Source organism: Ranitomeya variabilis, chromosome 1, assembly GCF_051348905.1.
Source record: "Ranitomeya variabilis isolate aRanVar5 chromosome 1, aRanVar5.hap1, whole genome shotgun sequence".
NCBI lineage: Eukaryota > Metazoa > Chordata > Amphibia > Anura > Dendrobatidae > Ranitomeya > Ranitomeya variabilis.
The window spans coordinates 739,791,560-739,813,762 of record NC_135232.1 but is presented as its reverse complement, the minus strand read 5'-3'; the positions used below and the strand labels follow the sequence as shown (position 1 = coordinate 739,813,762).

General features: G+C 45.6%; 1 protein-coding gene across 2 annotated transcripts in view; it reads right to left on the bottom strand.

The window, feature by feature from the left end:
• The window catches only part of LOC143782037 (heat shock protein HSP 90-alpha-like), a 56,055-nt gene that overhangs the window by 7,271 nt on the left and 26,581 nt on the right, over positions 1-22,203 (bottom strand). The window contains exons 1-5 of one of the 2 annotated variants that reach the window (XM_077269113.1): positions 20,002-20,140; positions 19,035-19,182; positions 18,479-18,845; positions 18,204-18,337; positions 17,119-17,427 (exon numbers count right to left, since the gene is read on the bottom strand). In XM_077269113.1, the coding sequence (XP_077125228.1) occupies positions 17,119-17,427; positions 18,204-18,337; positions 18,479-18,845; positions 19,035-19,181 (957 nt within the window). In that variant the 5' untranslated portion in view covers position 19,182; positions 20,002-20,140. Of the gene's footprint in view, positions 1-17,118; positions 17,428-18,203; positions 18,338-18,478; positions 18,846-19,034; positions 19,183-20,001; positions 20,141-22,203 lie in introns of those variants that run through there. The other variant, XM_077269123.1, reaches the window with a different exon arrangement.

The window sequence follows — 22,203 nt, the reverse complement described above, 5'->3', positions numbered from 1 at the left end:
TATGGGCAGGCAGACCAGGCAGCTGCCTAGGGCCCCCAGGCACAGAAGTGGCCCCTTGCTAGTTCCACAATGGAACTCACAATTCAAATAGCACAAGGCAGTGCTTCGCTTTGCAGAAGAGGCAGATATAAGTGCATCTTATCTGTTCTGCAATGTGAGCCTTTCCTGGCGCTGCGCTGCCTAGTGTAATTTATAGCAATGTTGACAGTGATCTTGGAGGCAGAAGCAGTTAGGCGTGTTATACTGACCTGACCTGCACTCTGCATGTTCTCCTGTTCTTCTGCTATGGCCATCCATCCTCACTCCTACAGCTGGCTTCTGTATTATCATTTATACTGTGTCCTGGGCTGGCAGCTGCTGTTCAGCGTCAGGACCTTACTATGTGACACCTGACCACTGACGTAGTCCTGACGCTGCACAGCAGCGCCTGTCAGTACACAGTGCAGGAGCTGTGCTGCCACCCACGACAAGTTTTCCCTTGTGGACAACACTACTTCACTGGCTGGTCACTGGTGAGTTTTTTTTTACTGTACCTCCACACCAGTCACACACTGCACAGCAACCAAACCCCTAAAGTAATAAACATAAAAAAGAAATGAAGAAAAAAAAAGTGATATAAAAAAAAAAGAATGATACCTTCTGTCACTCATATGGATCCTGCACAGGCCGCTCTGTGGTGAGCGCTGGCACCAATAGTGATGATGTCACTGTGACCGCTAGCCACAGGAACACTGCGTTCTGTAATAGGGGTGTCAAACTTGGCTGGGTATATGGATCGCTTATAGAAAAAAAAATTGAACTTGGGGGGTCGCATTCTTTGAAGGACAAAGTGACATTTTTAGTGAAACCATTTATTTTCTGTACACCTTTTGTACATTTTGCTGTGTTTTTTTTATTTCTTTAGAGCTTGAGTCATTATGGATATAGTGATAACTACAATATAGAGACATAACTACAATATGAGTGCACATTTGTTATGTCCCCATATTGTAGTTATGTCCCCATGCAGGTCCTCATATTGTAGTTATGTCCCCATATTGTAGATATGTCGCCATTCAGGTCCTCATAGTGTAGTTATGTCCCCATCCAGGTCCTCATAGTCTAGTTATGTCCCCATCCAGGTCCTCATAGTGTAGTTATGTTCCCATCTAGGTGCCCATATTGTAGTTATGTCCACATCCAGGTCCAGGTCCTCATAGTGTAGTCATGTCCCCATATCCAGGTCCCCATATTGTAGTCATGTCCCTATCCAGTTCCTCATATTGTAGTTATGTCCCTATGTTTTAGAGGAGGACAATAGAAAGAAAGTGAAGAAAAATGTGGTAAATTCTGCACTAATATACTCCATCCTGGTATTTATGTCCCCAATCCAGGTATACATGGCCCGTTCATCCCTATCCTGGTATGCGTGGCCCCCTCATGCCTATCCTGGTATGTATGGTACCCTCATCCCTATCCCTATCCTGGTATGCATGATGCCCATCCCCATCCCTGTCCTGGTGTGCATGGTCCCCTCATCCCCATCCTGGTATCCATGGCCCCCTCATCCCCATCCTGGTATGCATGGCCCCCTCATCCCCATCCTGGTATGCATGGCCCCTTCATCCCCATCCTGGTATGCATGGCCCCCTCATTCCTATCCTTGTATGGATGGCCCCCTCATCCCCATCCTGGTATGCATGGCCCCCTCATCCCCATCCTGGTATGCATGGCCCCCTCATCCCTATCCTGGTATGCATGGCCCCTGTTGTGAATTCTGCTTTTGGGCTCCCTCCGGTGGTTGTAGGTGGTAGTGCGGTTGCCCCTGAGTTGCAGCCCTGGTCAGGTGTATCTGCTGATTGCAGATCTGACTGGGGTATTTAGGCGTGCAGGATTCATTAGTCCTTGCCAGTTGTCAATTGTTGTTGGGAGGTGTAGGACCTCTGCCTGGTTCCTTCTGCCTTTCTCCCAAATCAGCAAAGATAAGTGTCTGGTTCTTTTTCCCTGTGGCACACATGTTGTGTGCTTCACAATTCAGTGCTATTCTTTGTGTTTTCTTGTCCAGCTTAGATTGTGTCAGTATTTTCTCAGTCTTGCTGGATTCTCTGGAGTGGCAGATATACATTCCATGTCTTTAGTTAGATTGTGGAACTTTTTGTATTATCTGCTGTGGATATTTTTGGAAGGGTTTTAATACTGACCGCCTAGTTATCTGTCCTATCCTTTCCTATTTAGCTAGAGTGGCCTCTTCTGCTAAATCCTGTTTTCTACCTGCGTTTGTCTATTCTTCTCCTACTCACAGTCATTATTTGTATGACTAGGCGGTCAGTATTAAAACACCTCCCAACAACAATCGACAACTGGCAAGGACTAATGAATCCTGCACGCCTAAATACCCCAGTCAGATCTGCAATCAACAGATACACCTGACCAGGGCTGCAACTCAGGGGCAACCGCACTACCACCTACAACCACCGGAGGGAGCCCAAAAGCAGAATTCACAACAGTACCCCCCCCCTTGAGGAGGGGTCACCGAACCCTCACCAGAGCCCCCAGGCCAATCAGGACGAGCCAGATGAAAAGCATGAACCAAATCAGCAGCATGGACATCAGAAGCAAAAACCCAAGAATTATCCTCCTGGCCATAACCCTTCCATTTGACAAGGTACTGAAGCCTCCGCCTCGAAAAACGAGAATCCAAAATCTTCTCAACCACATACTCCAACTCCCCCTCAACCAACCAACACGGGGGCCGGAGGATCAACAGAGGGAACAACGGGCACCACATATTTCCGCAATAAAGATCTATGGAAGACATTATGGATAGCAAAAGAGACCTTCATAGGAACATGACGGGAAGACAACCAAACCAAATCCCCAACCCGAAGCCGGGAACCAACACACCGACGACGGTTAGCAAAACGTTGAGCCTCCTCCTGAGACAACACCAAATTGTCCACCACATGAGCCCAAATCTGCTGCAACCTGTCAACCACAGAATCCACACCAGGACAGTCAGAAGGCTCAACCTGCCCAGAAGAAAAACGAGGATGAAAACCAAAATTACAAAAAAAAGGCGAAACTAAAGTAGCCGAACTAGCCCGATTATTAAGGGCAAACTCGGCCAATGGCAAAAAGGCCACCCAATCATCCTGATCAGCAGACACAAAGCATCTCAAATAAGTCTCCAAAGTCTGATTAGTTCGCTCGGTCTGGCCATTTGTCTGAGGATGGAATGCAGAATAAAAAGACAAATCAATGCCCAGCCTAGCACAAAAGGCCAGTCAAAACCTAGAAACAAACTGGGAACCTCTGTCGGACACAATATTCTCCGGAATACCATGCAAACGAACCTCATGCTGAAAAAACAACGGAACCAACTCTGAAGAGGAAGGCAATTTAGGCAAAGGCACCAAATGAACCATCTTAGAAAACCGGTCACAAACAACCCAGATAACCGACATCCTCTGGGAAACAGGAAGATCTGAAATAAAATCCATAGAAATATGCGTCCAGGGCCTCTCAGGGACTGGCAATGGCAAAAGTAACCCACTAGCACGGGAACAACAAGGCTTGGCCCGCGCACAAGTCCCACAGGACTGCACAAAAGAACGCACATCACGTGACAACGAAGGCCACCAAAAGGACCTACCAACCAAATCTCTGGTACCAAAAATACCAGGATGACCAGCCAACACAGAACAGTGAACCTCAGAAATCACTCTACTAGTCCATCTGTCAGGAACAAACAATTTCCCCACAGGACAGCGGTCAGGTCTATCAGCCTGAAATTCCTGAAGAACCCGCCGTAAATCAGGGGAAGTGGCAGAAAGGACCACCCCTTCTTTCAGAATGCCGACCGGTTCAAGGGCCTCAGGAGAATCAGGCAAAAAACTCCTAGAAAGGGCATCAGCCTTAATATTCTTAGAACCCGGAAGATACGAAACCACGAAATCAAAACGGGAAAAAAACAAGGACCATCGAGCCTGTCTGGGACTCAGCGGTTTGGCAGACTCGGGGTAAATCAAATTCTTATGATCGGTCAGGACCACAATACGGTGCTTAGCTCCCTCAAGCCAATGTCGCCACTCCTCAAACTCCCACTTCATAGCCAACAGCCGCAGAGGACCAATTCGCCACATCAGCGCCTTTTTTCGTCAAATCAGTCAAGGGTTTAACCACGCTAGAGAAGTTAGCAATGAAACGGCGATAAAAATTTGGAAAACCCAAAAATTTCTGAAGGCTCTTCACGGATGTGGGTTGAATCCAATCATGAATGGCCTGAACCTTAACCGGATCCATCTCCATAGATGAGGGAGAAAAATTAAAGCCCAAAAAAGAAACCTTCTGCACCCCAAAGAGACACTTAGACCCCTTCACAAACAAAGCATTGTCACGAAGGATCTGAAATACCATCCTGACCTGTTCCACATGAGACTTCCAATCATCGGAAAAAATCAAAATATCGTCCAAATTTACAATCAAGAATTTATCAATATAAGTCCGGAAGATATCATGCATGAAAAATTGAAAAACAGATGGAGCGTTAGTGAGCCCGAATGGCATCACAAGGTATTCAAAATGGCCTTCGAGCGTATTAAACGCAGTTTTCCATTCATCACCCTGCTTAATACGAACAAGATTATATGCCCCCCGAAGGTCAATCTTAGTAAACCAACTAGCCCCCTTAATCCTAGCAAACAAATCGGAAAGCAAAGGTAAAGGGTATTGAAACTTGACCGTGATCTTATTCAAGAGGCGATAATCAATACAAGGTCTCGAGCCATCCCTCTTAGCAACAAAAAAAAAACCTGCTCCTAACGGTGAAGAAGATGGCCGAATATGCCCTTTCTCCAAAGACTCCTTAACATAACTCCGCATGGCGGTATGTTCAGGCACAGACAAGTTGAAAAGTCAGCCCTTAGGAAACTTACAGCCTGGAATCAAGTGAATAGCACAATCACAGTCCCTGTGCGGTGGAAGGGAACTGGACTTGGGCTCATCGAATACATCCTGAAAATCAGACAAAAACTCTGGAATTTCAGAAGAGGAAGGAGAGGAGATTGACATCAAAGGAACATCATTATGAACCCCCTGACAACCCCAACTAGTCACAGACATAGATTTCCAATCCAATACAGGATTATGTACCTGCAACCACGGGAAACCCAGCACGATAACATCATGCAAATTATGCAACACCAGAAATCGACAATCTTCCTGATGGGCTGGCGTCATGTGCATGGTCACCTGTGTCCAAAACTGAGGCTTATTTTTAGCCAAAGGTGTAGCATCAATCCCCCTTAAAGGAATAGGGTTCTGCAAAGGCTGCAAGGGAAAACCACAACGCCTGGCAAACTCAAAATCCATTAAGTTCAAGGCGGCGCCTGAATCCACAAACGCCATGACAGAGAATGATGACAATGAGCAAATCAAGGACACTGATAACAGAAATTTAGGTTGTACAGTACTGATGGTAGCGATCCTCTTTGTCCTCTTAGGGCAGACTGAAATGACATGAGAAGCGTCGCCACAATAATAACACAAACCATTCTGACGTCTGAATCCTTGTCGTTCCGTTCTAGACAAAATCCTATCACACTGCATTGGCTCAGGAATTGGCTCTGAGGACGACGCCACAGCGTGCATAGTTCTACGCTCCCGCAAGCGCCGATCAATCTGAATGGCCAGAGACATAGAATCACTCAGACCGGAAGGTGTGGGAAACCCCACCATAACATCTTTAATGGATTCAGAAAGACCCTTTCTGAAAATTGCCGCCAAAGCATCATCATTCCATTTAGTCAACACAGACCATTTTCTAAATTTCTGACAAAACAATTCTGCCGCCTCTTGACCCTGAGACAGGGCCAACAAGGTTTTCTCCGCTTGATCCACAGAATTAGGTTCATCATATAATAAACCTAAAGCCTGAAAAAAGGAATCTACATTAAGCAAGGCCGGATTCCCAGATTCCAGGGAAAATGCCCAATCCTGTGGATCACCACGCAGCAGGGAGATGACAATTTTAACCTGCTGAATGGAATCACCGGAGGATCGCGGTCTCAGAGCAAAAAACAATTTACAATTATTTTTAAACCCCAAAAATTTGGACCTATCACCAAAAAACAAATCAGGAGTAGGAATCTTCGGTTCTAAAGCTGGAGTCTGAACAATATAATCAGAAATACCCTGTACCCTAGCAGCAAGCTGGTCTACACGAGAAGCTAATTCCTGAACATCCATGCTGGCACAAGACTCCTCAGCCACCCATAAATAAAGAAGGAAAAAAAGACAAAACAGACTGCAGAAAAAAAAAATGGCTCAACACTTTTCTTCCCTTCTTCTGAGATGCATTTAACTCATTATGGGCCAGTTGTACTGTTATGATCTGGTGACCTTGGAGCCGCATGAAACTTTCTCTGGAGACGGTGGAACCTGTACTGACCGCAATCCTGAACTAACACCGCAACTAGAAGTAGCCGTGGGGTGTGCCTAACACTCCCTAGACACCTCGACACAGCCGGAGGACTAAATACCCCTATACATGGAAATGGGAATGCTATCTTGCCTCAGAGCAGACCCCCAAAGGATAGGCAGCCCCCCACAAATAATGACTGTGAGTAGGAGAAGAATAGACTGGATTCTCTGGAGTGGCAGATATACATTCCATGTCTTTAGTTAGATTGTGGAACTTTTTGTATTATCTGCTGTGGATATTTTTGGAAGGGTTTTAATACTGACCGCCTAGTTATCTGTCCTATCCTTTCCTATTTAGCTAGAGTGGCCTCTTCTGCTAAATCCTGTTTTCTACCTGCGTGTGTCTATTCTTCTCCTACTCACAGTCATTATTTGTGGGGGGCTGCCTATCCTTTGGGGGTCTGCTCTGAGGCAAGATAGCATTCCCACAAATAATGACTGTGAGTAGGAGAAGAATAGACACACACAGGTAGAAAACAGGATTTAGCAGAAGAGGCCACTCTAGCTAAATAGGAAAGGATAGGACAGATAACTAGACGGTCAGTATTAAAACTGTCATGATTCCCCAATGGCATGGGAACATCAGAAACACAAAATAACAGACTAGCCCTCGGGTGATGGAAACTCAAGCTGACCGTGACCTAAATCTACCACACAACTAACAGTACCCAGGAAGCATTCCTACGGCTGCCTAGATGCCATGCGCCAGCCGGAGAACTAACTACGCCTGGAAGAGGAAGGAACAGACCTGGCTTACCTCTAGTGAAATTCCCCAAAGATGATAGTAGCCCCCACATATATTAACGGTGAGTTCAGAGGAAAAGACATACACAGTATGAAGGTAGATTTAGCAAAGCGAGGTCCACTTACTAGATAGAGGAAGGATACAAAAGAGGACTTCACGGTCAGCTGAAAAACCCTTTCAAAAACCCATCCTGAAATTACTTTAAGACTCCTGTGTCAACTCATGACACAGGAGTGGCAATTTCAGTCCACAAGAGCTTCCAGTAACAGGAAATGACAAACTGTAAACTGGACAAAAAATACAAAACAAAAAGGACAAGAGTCCACTTAGCTGATCAGCAGACTGGTAGCAGGAACATGCAACTGAAAGACTCAGGTTACAATGATGACCGGCAAGGAAGTGACTGGAGAGCAAGGCTAAATAGGGAACTCCCAAAACTGATGGAAGCAGGTGAGCTGAGGCAGAAAAGAACACACAAGTCTCCAGTACCACCAGCCACCACTAGGGGAGCCCAAAAAGCGGATCACAACAGTACCCCCCCCCCCCCTTAAGGAGGGGGCACCGAACCCTCACAAGAACCGCCAGGGCGACCTGGATGAGCCCTATGAAAGGCACGAACCAAATCCGAGGCATGAACATCAGAGGCAGTTACCCAAGAATTATCTTCCTGACCATAGCCCTTCCATTTAACCAGATACTGGAGTCTCCGCCTGGAAATACGGGAGTCCAAGATCTTCTCTATAACGTACTCCAATTCACCCTCAACCAGCACAGGAGCAGGAGGCTCAGCAGAAGGAACCACCGGCACCTCGTATCTCCGCAACAACGACCGATGAAACACATTATGGATAGCGAAAGATGCCGGGAGGTCCAAACGAAAGGAAACAGGGTTAATAATCTCCAAAATCCTATAGGGACCGATGAACCGAGGCTTAAATTTAGGAGAAGAAACCCTCATTGGGACAAAACGGGAAGACAACCACACCGAGTCCCCAACACGAAGGCGAGGACCAACCCGACGCTGGCGGTTAGCAAACCGCTGAGTCCTCTCCTGGGACAAATTCAAATTGTCCACCACTTGTTCCCAAATCCGATACAACCGATCCACCACAACATCTACTCCAGGACAATCCGAAGACTCCGCCTGACCAGAAGAAAAACGGGGATGAAACCCCGAATTGCAAAAGAAAGGGGAAACCAAAGTGGCCGAACTAGCCCGATTATTAAGAGCAAACTCCGCCAACGGCAAAAAGGCAACCCAATCATCCTGATCCGCAGACACAAAACACCTCAAATACGTCTCCAAAGTCTGATTAGTTCGCTCCGTCTGGCCATTAGTCTGAGGATGGAAGGCAGACGAAAAAGACAAATCAATGCCCAACCTGGCACAGAATGCCCGCCAAAATCTAGAAACGAACTGGGTACCCCTATCAGAAACGATATTTTCAGGAATACCATGCAAGCGAACCACATTTTGAAAAAACAAAGGAACCAACTCAGACGAGGAAGGCAACTTCGGCAATGGCACCAAATGAACCATCTTAGAAAAACGGTCACACACCACCCAGATAACAGACATCCTCTGAGAGACAGGAAGATCAGAAATAAAGTCCATCGAGATGTGCGTCCAAGGCCTCTTCGGAATAGGCAAGGGCAACAACAACCCGCTAGCCCTAGAACAACAAGGCTTGGCCCGAGCACACACATCACAAGACTGCACAAAAACACGCACATCTCGAGACAGAGATGGCCACCAGAAGGATCTAGCCACCAAATCCCTGGTACCAAAAATTCCAGGATGACCCGCCAGCGTAGAAGAATGAACCTCCGAGATGACTCTACTGGTCCAATCATCAGGAACAAACAGTCTACCAGGTGGACAGCGATCAGGTCTATCCGCCTGAAACTCTTGCAAAGCACGTCGCAGATCTGGGGAAATAGCGGATAATATCACCCCATCCTTAAGGATACCTGTAGGTTCCGAATCACCAGGGGAATCAGGCTCAAAACTCCTAGAAAGGGCATCTGCCTTCACATTCTTAGAACCTGGTAGATATGAGACCACAAAATTAAACCGAGAGAAAAACAACGACCAGCGCGCCTGTCTAGGATTCAGGCGCCTGGCAGACTCAAGATAAATCAGATTCTTGTGATCAGTCAAAACCACCACCTGATGTCTAGCACCCTCAAGCCAATGACGCCACTCCTCAAATGCCCACTTCATGGCCAAAAGCTCCCGATTACCGACATCATAATTTCTTTCGGCGGCAGAAAATTTTCGAGAAAAGAACGCACAAGGTCTCATCACTGAGCAATCGGAACTTTTCTGCGACAAAACCGCCCCCGCTCCGATCTCGGAAGCATCGACCTCAACCTGAAAGGGGAGAGAGACATCAGGCTGGCGCAACACAGGGGCAGACGAAAAGCGGCGCTTAAGTTCCCGAAAGGCCTCCACAGCGGCAGAGGACCAATTGGCAACATCAGCACCCTTCTTAGTCAAATCCGTAAGAGGCTTAGCAACACCAGAAAAACCAGTTATAAATCGACGATAAAAATTAGCAAAGCCCAAGAACTTCTGAAGACCCTTTAGAGAAGTAGGCTGCGTCCAGTCACAAATAGCCCGAACCTTGACAGGGTCCATCTCAACAGAAGAAGGGGAAAAAATGTACCACAAAAAGGAAATCTTTTGAACCCCAAAAACACACTTAGAACCCTTTACACACAGAGAATTCTCCCGCAAGACCTGAAAAACCCTCCTGACCTGCTGAACATGAGACTCCCAGTCCTCAGAAAAAATCAAAATATCGTCCAAATACACAATCATAAATTTATCCAGATATTCACGGAAAATATCATGCATAAAGGACTGAAAAACTGAAGGTGCATTAGAAAGGCCGAAAGGCATTACTAAATACTCAAAGTGGCCCTCAGGCGTATTAAATGCGGTTTTCCACTCATCCCCTTGCTTAATTCGCACCAAATTATACGCCCCACGGAGATCAATCTTGGAGAACCACTTAGCCCCCCTTATGCGAGCAAACAAATCAGTAAGCAGCGGCAACGGATACTGATATTTGACAGTAATTTTATTCAGGAGTCGATAATCAATACAAGGCCTCAGCGAGCCATCCTTTTTAGAGACAAAGAAAAACCCAGGTCCTAAAGGTGATGAAGAAGGACGAATATGTCCCTTTTCCAGGGACTCCTTAACATACTCTCGCATGGCAGCATGCTCAGGTACAGATAGGTTAAACAAACGACCCTTTGGAAATTTACTGCCTGGAATCAGATCTATGGCGCAATCACACTCTCTGTGGGGAGGGAGAGAACCAATTTTAGGCTCTTCAAAAATATCCCCAAAATCCGACAAAAATGCCGGAACCTCAGAGGGAATAGATGACGAGATAGAAACCAAAGGTATGTCCCCATGAGCCCCCCGACATCCCCAGCTTAACACAGACATAGTTTTCCAGTCCAGTACTGGGTTATGAGATTGCAACCATGGTAATCCAAGCACTAACACATCATGTAAATTATGCAACACGAGGAAGCGAATCATCTCCTGATGGTCTGGAGTTATACGCATAGTCACTTGCGTCCAGAACTGTGGTCTATTACAAGCCAGAGGTGTAGAATCAATACCCTTCAGAGGTATAGGAACTTCCAGAGGCTCCAAATCAAACCCACAGCGCCTGGCGAAGGACCAATCCATGAGACTCAGAGCGGCGCCAGAGTCCACATAGGCATCCACGGTAATAACTGATAATGAACAAATCAGAGTTACAGACAGAAGAAATTTAGACTGTAAAGTGCCAATAGAAACAGACTTGTCAACCTTCCTAGTACGTTTAGAGCATGCTGATATAACATGCGCGGAATCACCACAGTAGAAGCACAAGCCATTTTTGCGCCTATAATTCTGCCGCTCGCTTCTTGACAGAATTCTGTCACATTGCATTTTCTCTGGCGTCCCTTCAGAAGATACCGCCAAATGGTGCACGGGTTTGCGCTCCCGCAAACGCCGATCAATCTGAATCGCCATTGTGATGGACTCATTCAGACCTGTGGGCGTAGGAAACCCCACCATGACATCCTTAACGGCATCAGAAAGGCCTTCTCTGAAAATTGCCGCTAGGGCACACTCATTCCACTGAGTAAGCACAGACCATTTACGAAATTTTTGGCAGTATATCTCAGCTTCATCTTGCCCTTGAGACAGGGCCATTAAAGCTTTCTCAGCTTGAATCTCCAAATTAGGTTCCTCATACAGCAACCCTAAAGCCAGAAAAAACGCATCCACATTGAGCAACGCAGGATCCCCTGGTGTCAATGAAAATGCCCAATTTTGAGGGTCACCTCGCAGCAAAGAAATCACAATCTTAACCTGCTGAACAGGATCTCCAGAGGAGTGAGGTCTGAGAGAAAGGAATAATTTACAATTACATTTGAAATTCAGAAACCGAGATCTATCTCCGGAAAATACCTCTGGTGTAGGAATCTTAGGTTCAGAAATAGGAGTACGTATAACATAATCTTGTAAATTCTGAACCTTCGTAGCAAGATTATTTAAACCTGCAGCCAAACTCTGAGAGTCCATCCTTAAACCGGAGAGATCAGAGCCATTCAAGGATTAGAAGGAGAGAAAGGCAAGGCTGTAAATAGAGCAGAAATACAACTGAGCCAACTAAGTAGCAAACATGTGAGGAAAAAAAAAAAAAAAAAAATCTACAGACTTCTTTTACTCTCCTTTCTTCTGCCAATTACTTTAACAGTGGCCGGTCATACTGTCATGATTCCCCAATGGCATGGGAACATCAGAAACACAAAATAACAGACTAGCCCTCGGGTGATGGAAACTCAAGCTGACCGTGACCTAAATCTACCACACAACTAACAGTAGCCAGGAAGCATTCCTACAGCTGCCTAGATGCCATGCGCCAGCCGGAGAACTAACTACGCCTGGAAGAGGAAGGAACAGACCTGGCTTACCTCTAGTGAAATTCCCCAAAGATGATAGTAGCCCCCACATATATTAACGGTGAGTTCAGAGGAAAAGACATACACAGTATGAAGGTAGATTTAGCAAAGCGAGGTCCACTTACTAGATAGAGGAAGGATACAAAAGAGGACTTCACGGTCAGCTGAAAAACCCTTTCAAAAACCCATCCTGAAATTACTTTAAGACTCCTGTGTCAACTCATGACACAGGAGTGGCAATTTCAGTCCACAAGAGCTTCCAGTAACAGGAAATGACAAACTGTAAACTGGACAAAAAATACAAAACAAAAAGGACAAGAGTCCACTTAGCTGATCAGCAGACTGGTAGCAGGAACATGCAACTGAAAGACTCAGGTTACAATGATGACCGGCAAGGAAGTGACTGGAGAGCAAGGCTAAATAGGGAACTCCCAAAACTGATGGAAGCAGGTGAGCTGAGGCAGAAAAGAACACACAAGTCTCCAGTACCACCAGCCACCACTAGGGGAGCCCAAAAAGCGGATCACAACATAAAACCCTTCCAAAAATATCCACAGCAGATAATACAAAAAGTTCCACAATCTAACTAAAGACATGGAATGTATATCTGCCACTCCAGAGAATCCAGCAAGACTGAGAAAATACTGACACAATCTAAGCTGGACAAGAAAACACAAAGAATAGCACTGAATTGTGAAGCACACAACATGTGTGCAACAGGGAAAAAGAACCAGACACTTATCTTTGCTGATTTGGGAGAAAGGCAGGAGGAACCAGGCAGAGGTCCTACACCTCCCAACAACAATTGACAACTGGCAAGGACTAATGAATCCTGCACGCCTAAATACCCCAGTCAGATCTGCAATCAGCAGATACACCTGACCAGGGCTGCAACTCAGGGGCAACCGCACTACCACCTACAACCACCGGAGGGAGCCCAAAAGCAGAATTCACAACAGGCCCCCTCATCCCCATCCTGGTATGCATGGCCCCCTCAATCCCATCCTGGTATGCATGGCCCCCTCATCCCCATCCTGGTATGCATGGCCCCCTCATCCCCATCCTGGTACCCATGGCCTCCTCATCCCTATCCTAGTATGCATAGCCCCCTCATCCCTATACTGATATGCATGGACCCCTCATCCCCATCCTGGTATGCATGGCCCTTTCATCCTGCTATGCATGGCCCCCTCATCCCCATCTTGGTATGCATGGCCCCCTCATCCCCATCCCGGTACTCATGGCCTCCTCATCCCTATCCTAGTATGCATGGCCCCCTCATCCCTGTCCTGGTATGCATGGACCCCTCATCCCCATCCTGGTATGCATGGCCCCCTCATCCTGCTATGCATGGCCCCCTCATCCCCATCTTGGTATGCATGGCCCCCTCATCCCCATCCTGGTACTCATGGCCTCCTCATCCCTATCCTAGTATGCATGGCCCCCTCATCCCTATTCTGGTATGCATGGACCCCTCATCCCCATTCTGGTATGCATGGCAGCCTCATCCCTATCTTGATATACATGCCCCCCTCACCCTTATTCTTGAATGCATGGCCGCCTCCTTGGACAGAAATGTTGTCTTTGTTATTCGAGTGGCTTCTTGGCCCTTAAAGATGTTGCTGCTAGCTCAAAACTCACTTCAATACACTGAATTGCCTGTAATGCTGTTAGTGCAATATTTCAGAATCTGGGGCCTCACTTTGAATTTTGCCTAGGGTCACAATTTGTCTAAAAGCGGCCCTACCTATAGGGAATGCATTATACTATACAGGCCTATGGGGAGAGCATTATACTATAAAGGCCTATCTGGTACATTATATTATATGGAGGCTATCTAGGGGGCCATGTTATGTACAGTATCGGAGAGCATCATACTGTGTATAGGGGAGCTGTACAGGGGCGGAGACTCGGGACATTATTCAATGTTAAGTGGGCACTTATTATTATAGGGGAACTCAAGTTACTGTGACTATCAAAGGGGCACACAGGGCATTATTACTTTCTAGGCGGCAAAGTGTGGGCACTGTTTTATAGGGCACTTGCGCCTAGCATTACAATATTCTAGAGGGTTGCTTTGGAATTTAGAGGGCACAGAGAACCACACAGTAGGCACAGTAATAGGGACAAATACGGCAGCAGCAGCTCAGTATTGGGGTACCAGCAGGATAAGGAGTTTGTGCACATTGGGAATAGATGGGGACGGTGCTGAAAATATGAGAAGGGAAATGTGTCTTTCTTGTAATCTTTGCAGACGAGTCCTGGGTGGAAGAAGTTGTCGTGCCAGTCTGGGCCAGATGGAAAAGACAGGGAAAGTGAACAATTCCATCAAAAAGAAGGTCAGCTGTAAGTCACCATATGTAACTGTACTTTGATCTGTTATATGTTCTGCAGGGTTGGTATCTACCACTGACCATATGGCGGTAATATCAATGTTGGTCTTTGTATAGAGAATATTTTCAGTAACAGCGCAGTCATCCGCTGAGATTCTCCACCAGTATTAGGGTGCGTCACCCAGTTGTAATCAAGGTTACCTGGTTAGGGGCCCACTCAGAAGCTTGCCCCCCCTGAACCAAAACCCTAGCTATGCCTCTGATCATGCCCCTATGCACAAGAATGTAACTACTATAATACTGCTCCTATGTACAATAATATAACTACTATAATACTGCCCCTATGTACAAGAATATAACTGCTATAATACTGCCGCTATGTACAAGAATATAACTACTATAATACTGGACCCATGTACAAGAGTATAACTACTATAATACTGGACCCATGTACAAGAATATAACTTGTATAATACTGCCCCTATGTACAAGAATATAACTACTATAATACTGCCCCTATGTACAAGAATATAACTGCTATAATACTGCTGCTATGTATAAGAATATAACTACTATAATACTGCTCCTATACAAGAATATAACTACTGTAATACTGCTCCTATGTACAAGAATATAACTACTATAATACTGCTCCTATGTACAAGAATATAACTACTGTAATACTGCTCCTATGTACAAGAACATAACTACTATAATACTGCCGCTATGTATAAGAATATAACTACAATAATACTGCCCCTATGTACAAGAATATAACTACTATCAGGGCCAGACTGGGACTAAAATTCAGCCCTGGCATTTGAAGTCACACAGGCCCACTTGTCACATGGTGACTGTATAATATCTTTATACACTTGTAGATTACAATAAGTGAGGGGAGTGTAACACCACTATATAACATATAATTACAGCTCTATCCAGCATTACAGCTCAGTCCCCATAGAATGTAATACAGCACAGCCCCCATAGAATATAATGCAGCACAGCCCCCATAGAATGCAATGCAGCCAGCCCCCATAGAATGTAATACAGCACAGCCCCCATAGAATATAATGCAGCACAGCCCCCATAGAATGCAATGCAGCACAGCCCCCATAGAATGTAATGCAGCACAGCCCCCATAGAATGTAATGCAGCACAGCCCCCATAGAATGTAATGCAGCACATCCCCCATAGAATGTAATGCAGCACAGCCCCCATAGAATGTAATACAGCACAGCCTCCATAGAATGTAATACAGCCAGCCCCCATAGAATGTAATACAGCCAGCCCCCATAGAGTGTAATACAGCACAGCCTCCATAGAATGTAATACAGCCAGCCCCCATAGAATGTAATACAGCCAGCCCCCATAGAGTGTAATACAGCCAGCCCCATAGAATGTAATACAGCACAGCCCCCATAGAACGTAATACAGCCAGCCCCCATAGAATGTAATACAGCCAGCCCCCATAGAGTGTAATACTGCCAGCCCCCATAGAGTGTAATACAGCCAGCCCCATAGAATGTAATACAGCACAGCCCCCATAGAATGTAATACAGCCCAGTCCCCATAGAATGTAATGCCGCCAGCCCCCATAGAATGTAATGCAGCCAGTCCCCATAGAATGTAATGCAGCCAGCCCCATAGAATGTAATGCAGCCAGCTCCCATAGAATGTAATGCAGCCAGCCCCCATAGAATGTAATGCAGCCAGCCCCCATAGACTGTAATGCAGCCCAGCCCCCATAGAATGTAATGCAGCCAGCCCCCATAAAATGTAATGCAGCCAGTCCCCATAGAATGTAATGCAGCCAGCCCCCATACAATGTAATGCAGCCAGCCCCCACAGAATGTAATGCAGCCAGCCCCCATACAATGTAATGCAGCCAGCCCCCATACAATGTAATGCAGCCAGCCCCCATAGAATGTAATGCAACACAGCCCCCATAGAATGCAATGCATCCAGCCCCCATAGAATGTAATGCAGCCAGCCCCCATAGAATGTAATGCAGCCAGTCCCCATAGAATATAATGCAGCCCCCCCCCCAATAGCCCCACAATCCAGTTATCACTCAGTCATTGATATATAATAATAATTAAAAGAAAAACACTCTACTCACCTTTCCTCTTGCCCCGCGCTGCTCCTGGCTCCGGTCTCAGCAGCTGCAGTCTGCCCGCTGGTCACACAGCAGGTGCGCGATGATATGACATCATTGCGCACCCGCAGTGTCAGCGGCAGGCAAAGCGAGGAATGATGGGAGAGGGAGCATCAGCAGACGCTCTCTCCTCCATCATTGCATTCAACTGTACCGGCGTCTATGACGCCGGTATAGTTGAATGCGGGGCCGGGAGTGTGCCGACAGCAGGGGGAGTGTGCCGACAGTGGCACACTCGAGCGGCCCACTACTGCCACCGGCCCTTCTGGCATTTGCCAGAACTGCCCGATGGCCAGTCCGGCCCTGACTACTATAATACTGCCGCTATGTATAAGAATATAACTACTATAATACTGCTCCTATGTACAAGAATATAATTACTACAATTCCTCTCCTTATGGAAGGTGTATGATAGATCTGGTCTGTGTCAGATAATGCCCACTCACTTTTACTGCCAGATGATCCTCCCAGTCGTTGGTGAGACTTTTGTAGAACTCTCCATATTCATCATTAGTGATGTCATCGGGGTTGCGGGTCCAGATGGGTTTGGTTTTATTCAGTTCTTCTTGGTTAATGTATTTTTCTTTTATCTTTTTCGTCTTCTTTCTCTTTCCCTGTTTCTTGCTGTCTTCTTCGTCGTCGGATCCCACGTCTTCAATCTTGGGTTTTTCTTCTCTGCTCTCTTCTTCTTTGATTTCTGTGACTTGTTCTTCAGTTTCGTCATCACTGATTTCCTTCTCACGCTGCTTTTCAACCTGTTCAATAAGGAAACCCTGTATGAAGATTTTATAGAATTTCGCAATTCAACTGCTGGTATGACATAATTATAACAGGCTCCTGACAAGTTAGTGCCATAGACTATGAATGTGTGCGACCGTCATGACAGTCAATAGGAAAACCAATACCTTCATTGTTGTGATCAAGTTGTGGCCTCCAGCAGTCACCCTATGATTTTAGTACAACGACTCAGCTATTTTGAAAAATAGCAAACTCAAGTTTGAATGTCCCATATTGGGCGTCAGCTCCTGCAATTCCTTAATGAAGCACATTGTCAAATTCACCGGACACCTGGCACATGTGCATCACCCAGCTGTATGCATGCATTTGGCTGAATCCGCTGCCTTGAAATGGACAGTGTGTAATGCGCGTATGCTAGGCTTCCATTGAAGTTGATGCTTATGATGTAGGGGACAGTAATGCAATGGGAGTGGTTCAACAATGGGAAACCTGATGACAAGTTTCCGTTAAAAGTTTATTTTGCAAGTATAACCTCAAGGAACTAAAGTTAGTGCAAATCGATTTGCACAACCCGCTCCATCGGCCACATCAACGGGAGCCCTGAGAACTGCCTCTAACCTGATGGCTTCCAAAGCTTTTCTTTTGATTAACCAAAAGTGGAGCTGAGGATGCCATCAGGTAAGAGGCAGTTTGCTGGGCTCCCATCCGGTCACAGATTACTGATGTGGCCATTGGACCGGGTCCTGTGAAACTATTTGCAGTAACTCTACAAGGAACAATATTGTATACTTACATACAAAGTGATGGGGTAGCCAATAAACTGAGAATGCTTCTTCACAACTTCTTTGATCCTTTTTTCCTCCAAGTACTCAGTCTGATCATCCTTTAAGTGTAGAATAATTTTTGTCCCACGGCCCAAGTTCTCCCCTGATAAAAAAAAAATGGAAGGTTGTTTAGAGAGGAGAGCGGAGATCACGCCAATAGAGCGGAGACTGTGCCGATAGAGCGGAGACCATTCCGATAGAGCGGAGACCTCGTTGTGGAGTAACTATGCAATTGATGACTTACCACTGTCAGCTTTAACAGTGAAGGATCCTCCGGCTGAGGACTCCCAGATGTACTGCTCGTCATCATTGTGCTTGGTGATCACCGTCACCTTCTCGGCAACAAGGTAGGCTGAGTAGAAGCCGACACCAAACTGACCAATCATAGAAATATCTGCTCCGGCCTGCAGGGCCTCCATAAAGGCCTTTGTTCCGGACTTGGCGATGGTGCCCAGGTTGTTTATGAGATCAGCTTTGGTCATACCGATGCCAGTGTCTATTATAGTCAGGGTGCGATCCAGCTGGTTAGGGATCAGATCAATCTTCAGCTCTTTTCCAGAATCCAGTTTACTGGGGTCGGTGAGACTCTCATAGCGGATTTTATCCAGAGCCTGAAATATGGAATATACCAAGATCAGATTGGGATCAACGTGACATTGACACTGTGGAGACATGTAGGTGACTGGCGACATCTATGGATGGTTGACAAATGTAGACCACAGTACATTTCATAACAGGAGGCGGTGGTGCATTCATGATGCTCGTACCAAGGTTCTTAGGTTTGCAAAGCTTGGACTTACATCAGATGAGTTGGAGATGATTTCTCGCAGGAAGATCTCCTTGTTGGAATAGAAGGTGTTGATGATCAGAGACATCAGCTGAGCGATCTCAGCCTGGAAGGCGAAGGTCTCCACCTCTTCCTCCATCATCCTGGCTTCCTCGGGCATCCTGGAGAATGCAATGTATAATGTGAGATTGTAGTCCTCAACCACTTGGGAAACCGCAGATGACAAGATGATTTCCTCATAGAAAAAACTAATGGGATGATTAAAGGAGTTGTCCAGGAGTAAGATTGATTACCTATCCTATCAGATTTGTGGGGGTCCAGTCCCGGACACCCCAATGATCATCTAATAGCTGGTCCTACAGTGCTCAAGAATATACAATATATGCAGTCGAGACAGCCCAGCTCTGTATACTGGGTAGTGGTGTTGCACAAAATCAAGTTATCCCCTATGAATGTGGACCGGTCGGACCCCCCAGCAATCCCAAGAATGGGTATCTACAGCTTCTAAATTGAGACGAGGTGAGCATACAGACTTCCGTTCCATTCATTGTCTTAAGGACCGATGGAAATAGCCAAATGCTGTGTGCAGTCCCGTGGACAGTGAGGGGAGCGGAGGCGGTACATTCATACCTCTGTCCCATTCAGTATGGAGCCCCATTTTGGACTTTCAAAGCCTCTATCTCGAGATTGCTGACGTCTCAGCAGTCAGACCCAGAGCGATCACTAAGTTAATTGATTTTTTGGAGACAAGCCTTTAATTGCTGTATTGGTGACGTTCACTACACCTTGTATGGAGCTGTGCTGTTTCGACTATGTACACAGTGCTATTCCTTCAGCTACAGATGATTGTTAGGGGTGTCAGGTATTGGACCCCCATCGATCTGATACTGATGACCTATCCTGATACATATTGATACACCTAAACTAGATACTTCTGTACGTTTCCTTAATGCGATTACTAAGCATTGTCCCCCCTGTACCTGATTCGTGTGTCCCTCTTGATCTATGGCCGATCTTTACGTGTGCAGGTTGGTGTCCCCTTTTCTGGATACGGTAGCTCCGAGCTGATTCCTCTTCTAGCCTGGTGCCTTTGCTGTGTAATATTGGCTATTGGTCTATGTAAAGCGTCTCCTCTGCCATCCTCTGTCTCTCCAGCTGCTCTTTATAGCAGGGGATGCCACATTCTGGAAGGAACGAGAAGCAGAAGCTTCCAGACTCACAGGGTGTAGGGTGTCAGGACTAAATGGGATATGGGAGGGCGTCATCTGCTCTGCAACATAGTGAGCTTTTATTTATATCTACTTCTATCTCTGATGTGCTGCAGGGTGGCACACTATCTGCCATGTGTGCTCTATAGAGGAGAATTGGTGCTTGGGAGGGAAGACAGGCTGTATAATTTATGCACAATGCACAATCTTAGGGGCAGTTACAGAATGTTGACAATAAGATCCTACATTTGCTAATTTGCAACAGATATTAATATATCGGTCTAACGTATAGGACAATGCTACAAAAAAAATGAGATTTTTTTTTAGAAAGTTTGGACATACAAAAAATAGGATCCTAAAGCTGAAATATTGTAAGAGCAACATAATAGCATTTACATTTAGCCCCCCTAAAATTTTTTTTTAATATAAATATGTACAGTAGTTATAAAATAATACCAACATATCAGGATGAAATATTACCGCAATCTAATGCTAAAGCATTAACGCAATACAAAGACCAAATATTACCACCATTCAATGCTCAAGTAATACCGCCATACTAAGACTAAATATTACCACCGTTTAATGCCTAAGTAATACCACCATCCTCTTAATCAGCAAAAATCACTATATAAAGTCAAATATTACCAACGATAACCACCATACAAGGCCCAAATAATACCACCCCATCATGACTACCAACATTGCTTCCACCTAGCAATTCTATATTTCTATAGCATTATCTTATAAGATCTATGGAAAGACCAAAATTACCGCCATATCCTGAACATACATTGACTTGAAAAAGTGTCCATTTCATTTTTTTCATGCCACACATAACACACACACATGCACACACACGCATACAAACTTAAATGTCCTTTATTTGGATTTTATGTAATACCAACACAAAGTAGCAAGAATTTGTGAAGTGTAAAGGAAATGATAGGAAAGGATGAAGAAAAAGAGCTGGCACTTCCTAGAACATCCTTTCCTATGTACAGCCTGCTAGCAGAGGAGTGGCACTCATTCGTTCAAAAGTGGAGAGATCACAACATACGCGGTGAGTCCAGGAACCTTTTTCTTTTTACTAAAGGAAATAATACAGGGTTTTTTAAATGTTTAACAAATACAAATCTGAAAATTGAGACGTGCATTTGTATTCATCCGAGTCAGTACTTTGTAGGACCACCTTTCACTGCGAATACTGCTGCATTCTTTTGGGGGTCTGTCTCTCACACCTTTCTCTAAAGTCTTTTGGGGTCTGTCTCTCCAGCTTTGCACATCTTGAGCTGGAATTTTTCCCCCCTCTTCTTTGCCCCCTCGCTCTCGCTCAGTGAGATTGGATGGAGATGTCTGTAATGAGCAATTTTCAAGTCTTGTCACAGATTCTCAATGAGATTTAGATCTGAACTGTGACTGGGCCGGTCACACACAGGAATATGCTTTGATCTTGACCATCCATTGTAGCTCTGGCAGGATGATGAGAGTCGTTGTCTTGCTGGAAGGTGAACCTACACCCCAGACTCAAATCTTCTGCAGTCTCTAACAGGTTTTCCTCAATTATAGCCCTGTATTTAACTCCATCCATCTTCCCATCAACTCTGAACAACTTCCCTTCCCCTGCTGATGAAAAGTCTCCTCACAGCCTGATGCTGCCACCACGTGAGACGGTGAAGATGGTATTTTTTCAGGGTGATGTGCAGTGTCAGTTTTCCACCACATACAGCTCTGAGAAAAATTAAGAGACCACCACATCAAAACCCTGTCATGGGCAGCCCAATCTCCAGACCTGAAACCCATTGAAAACTTCTGTAATGTATTCAAGAGGATGATGGAAAGTCACAAGCCACCAAACAAAGAAGAACTCCTTCAATTTTTGCGCCAGAAGCAGTGTGAAAGACTATTGGAAAGCATGCCAAGATGCATGAAATTACTTACACGATCATGAAGCCCTAAAGTAAACTGTGACTG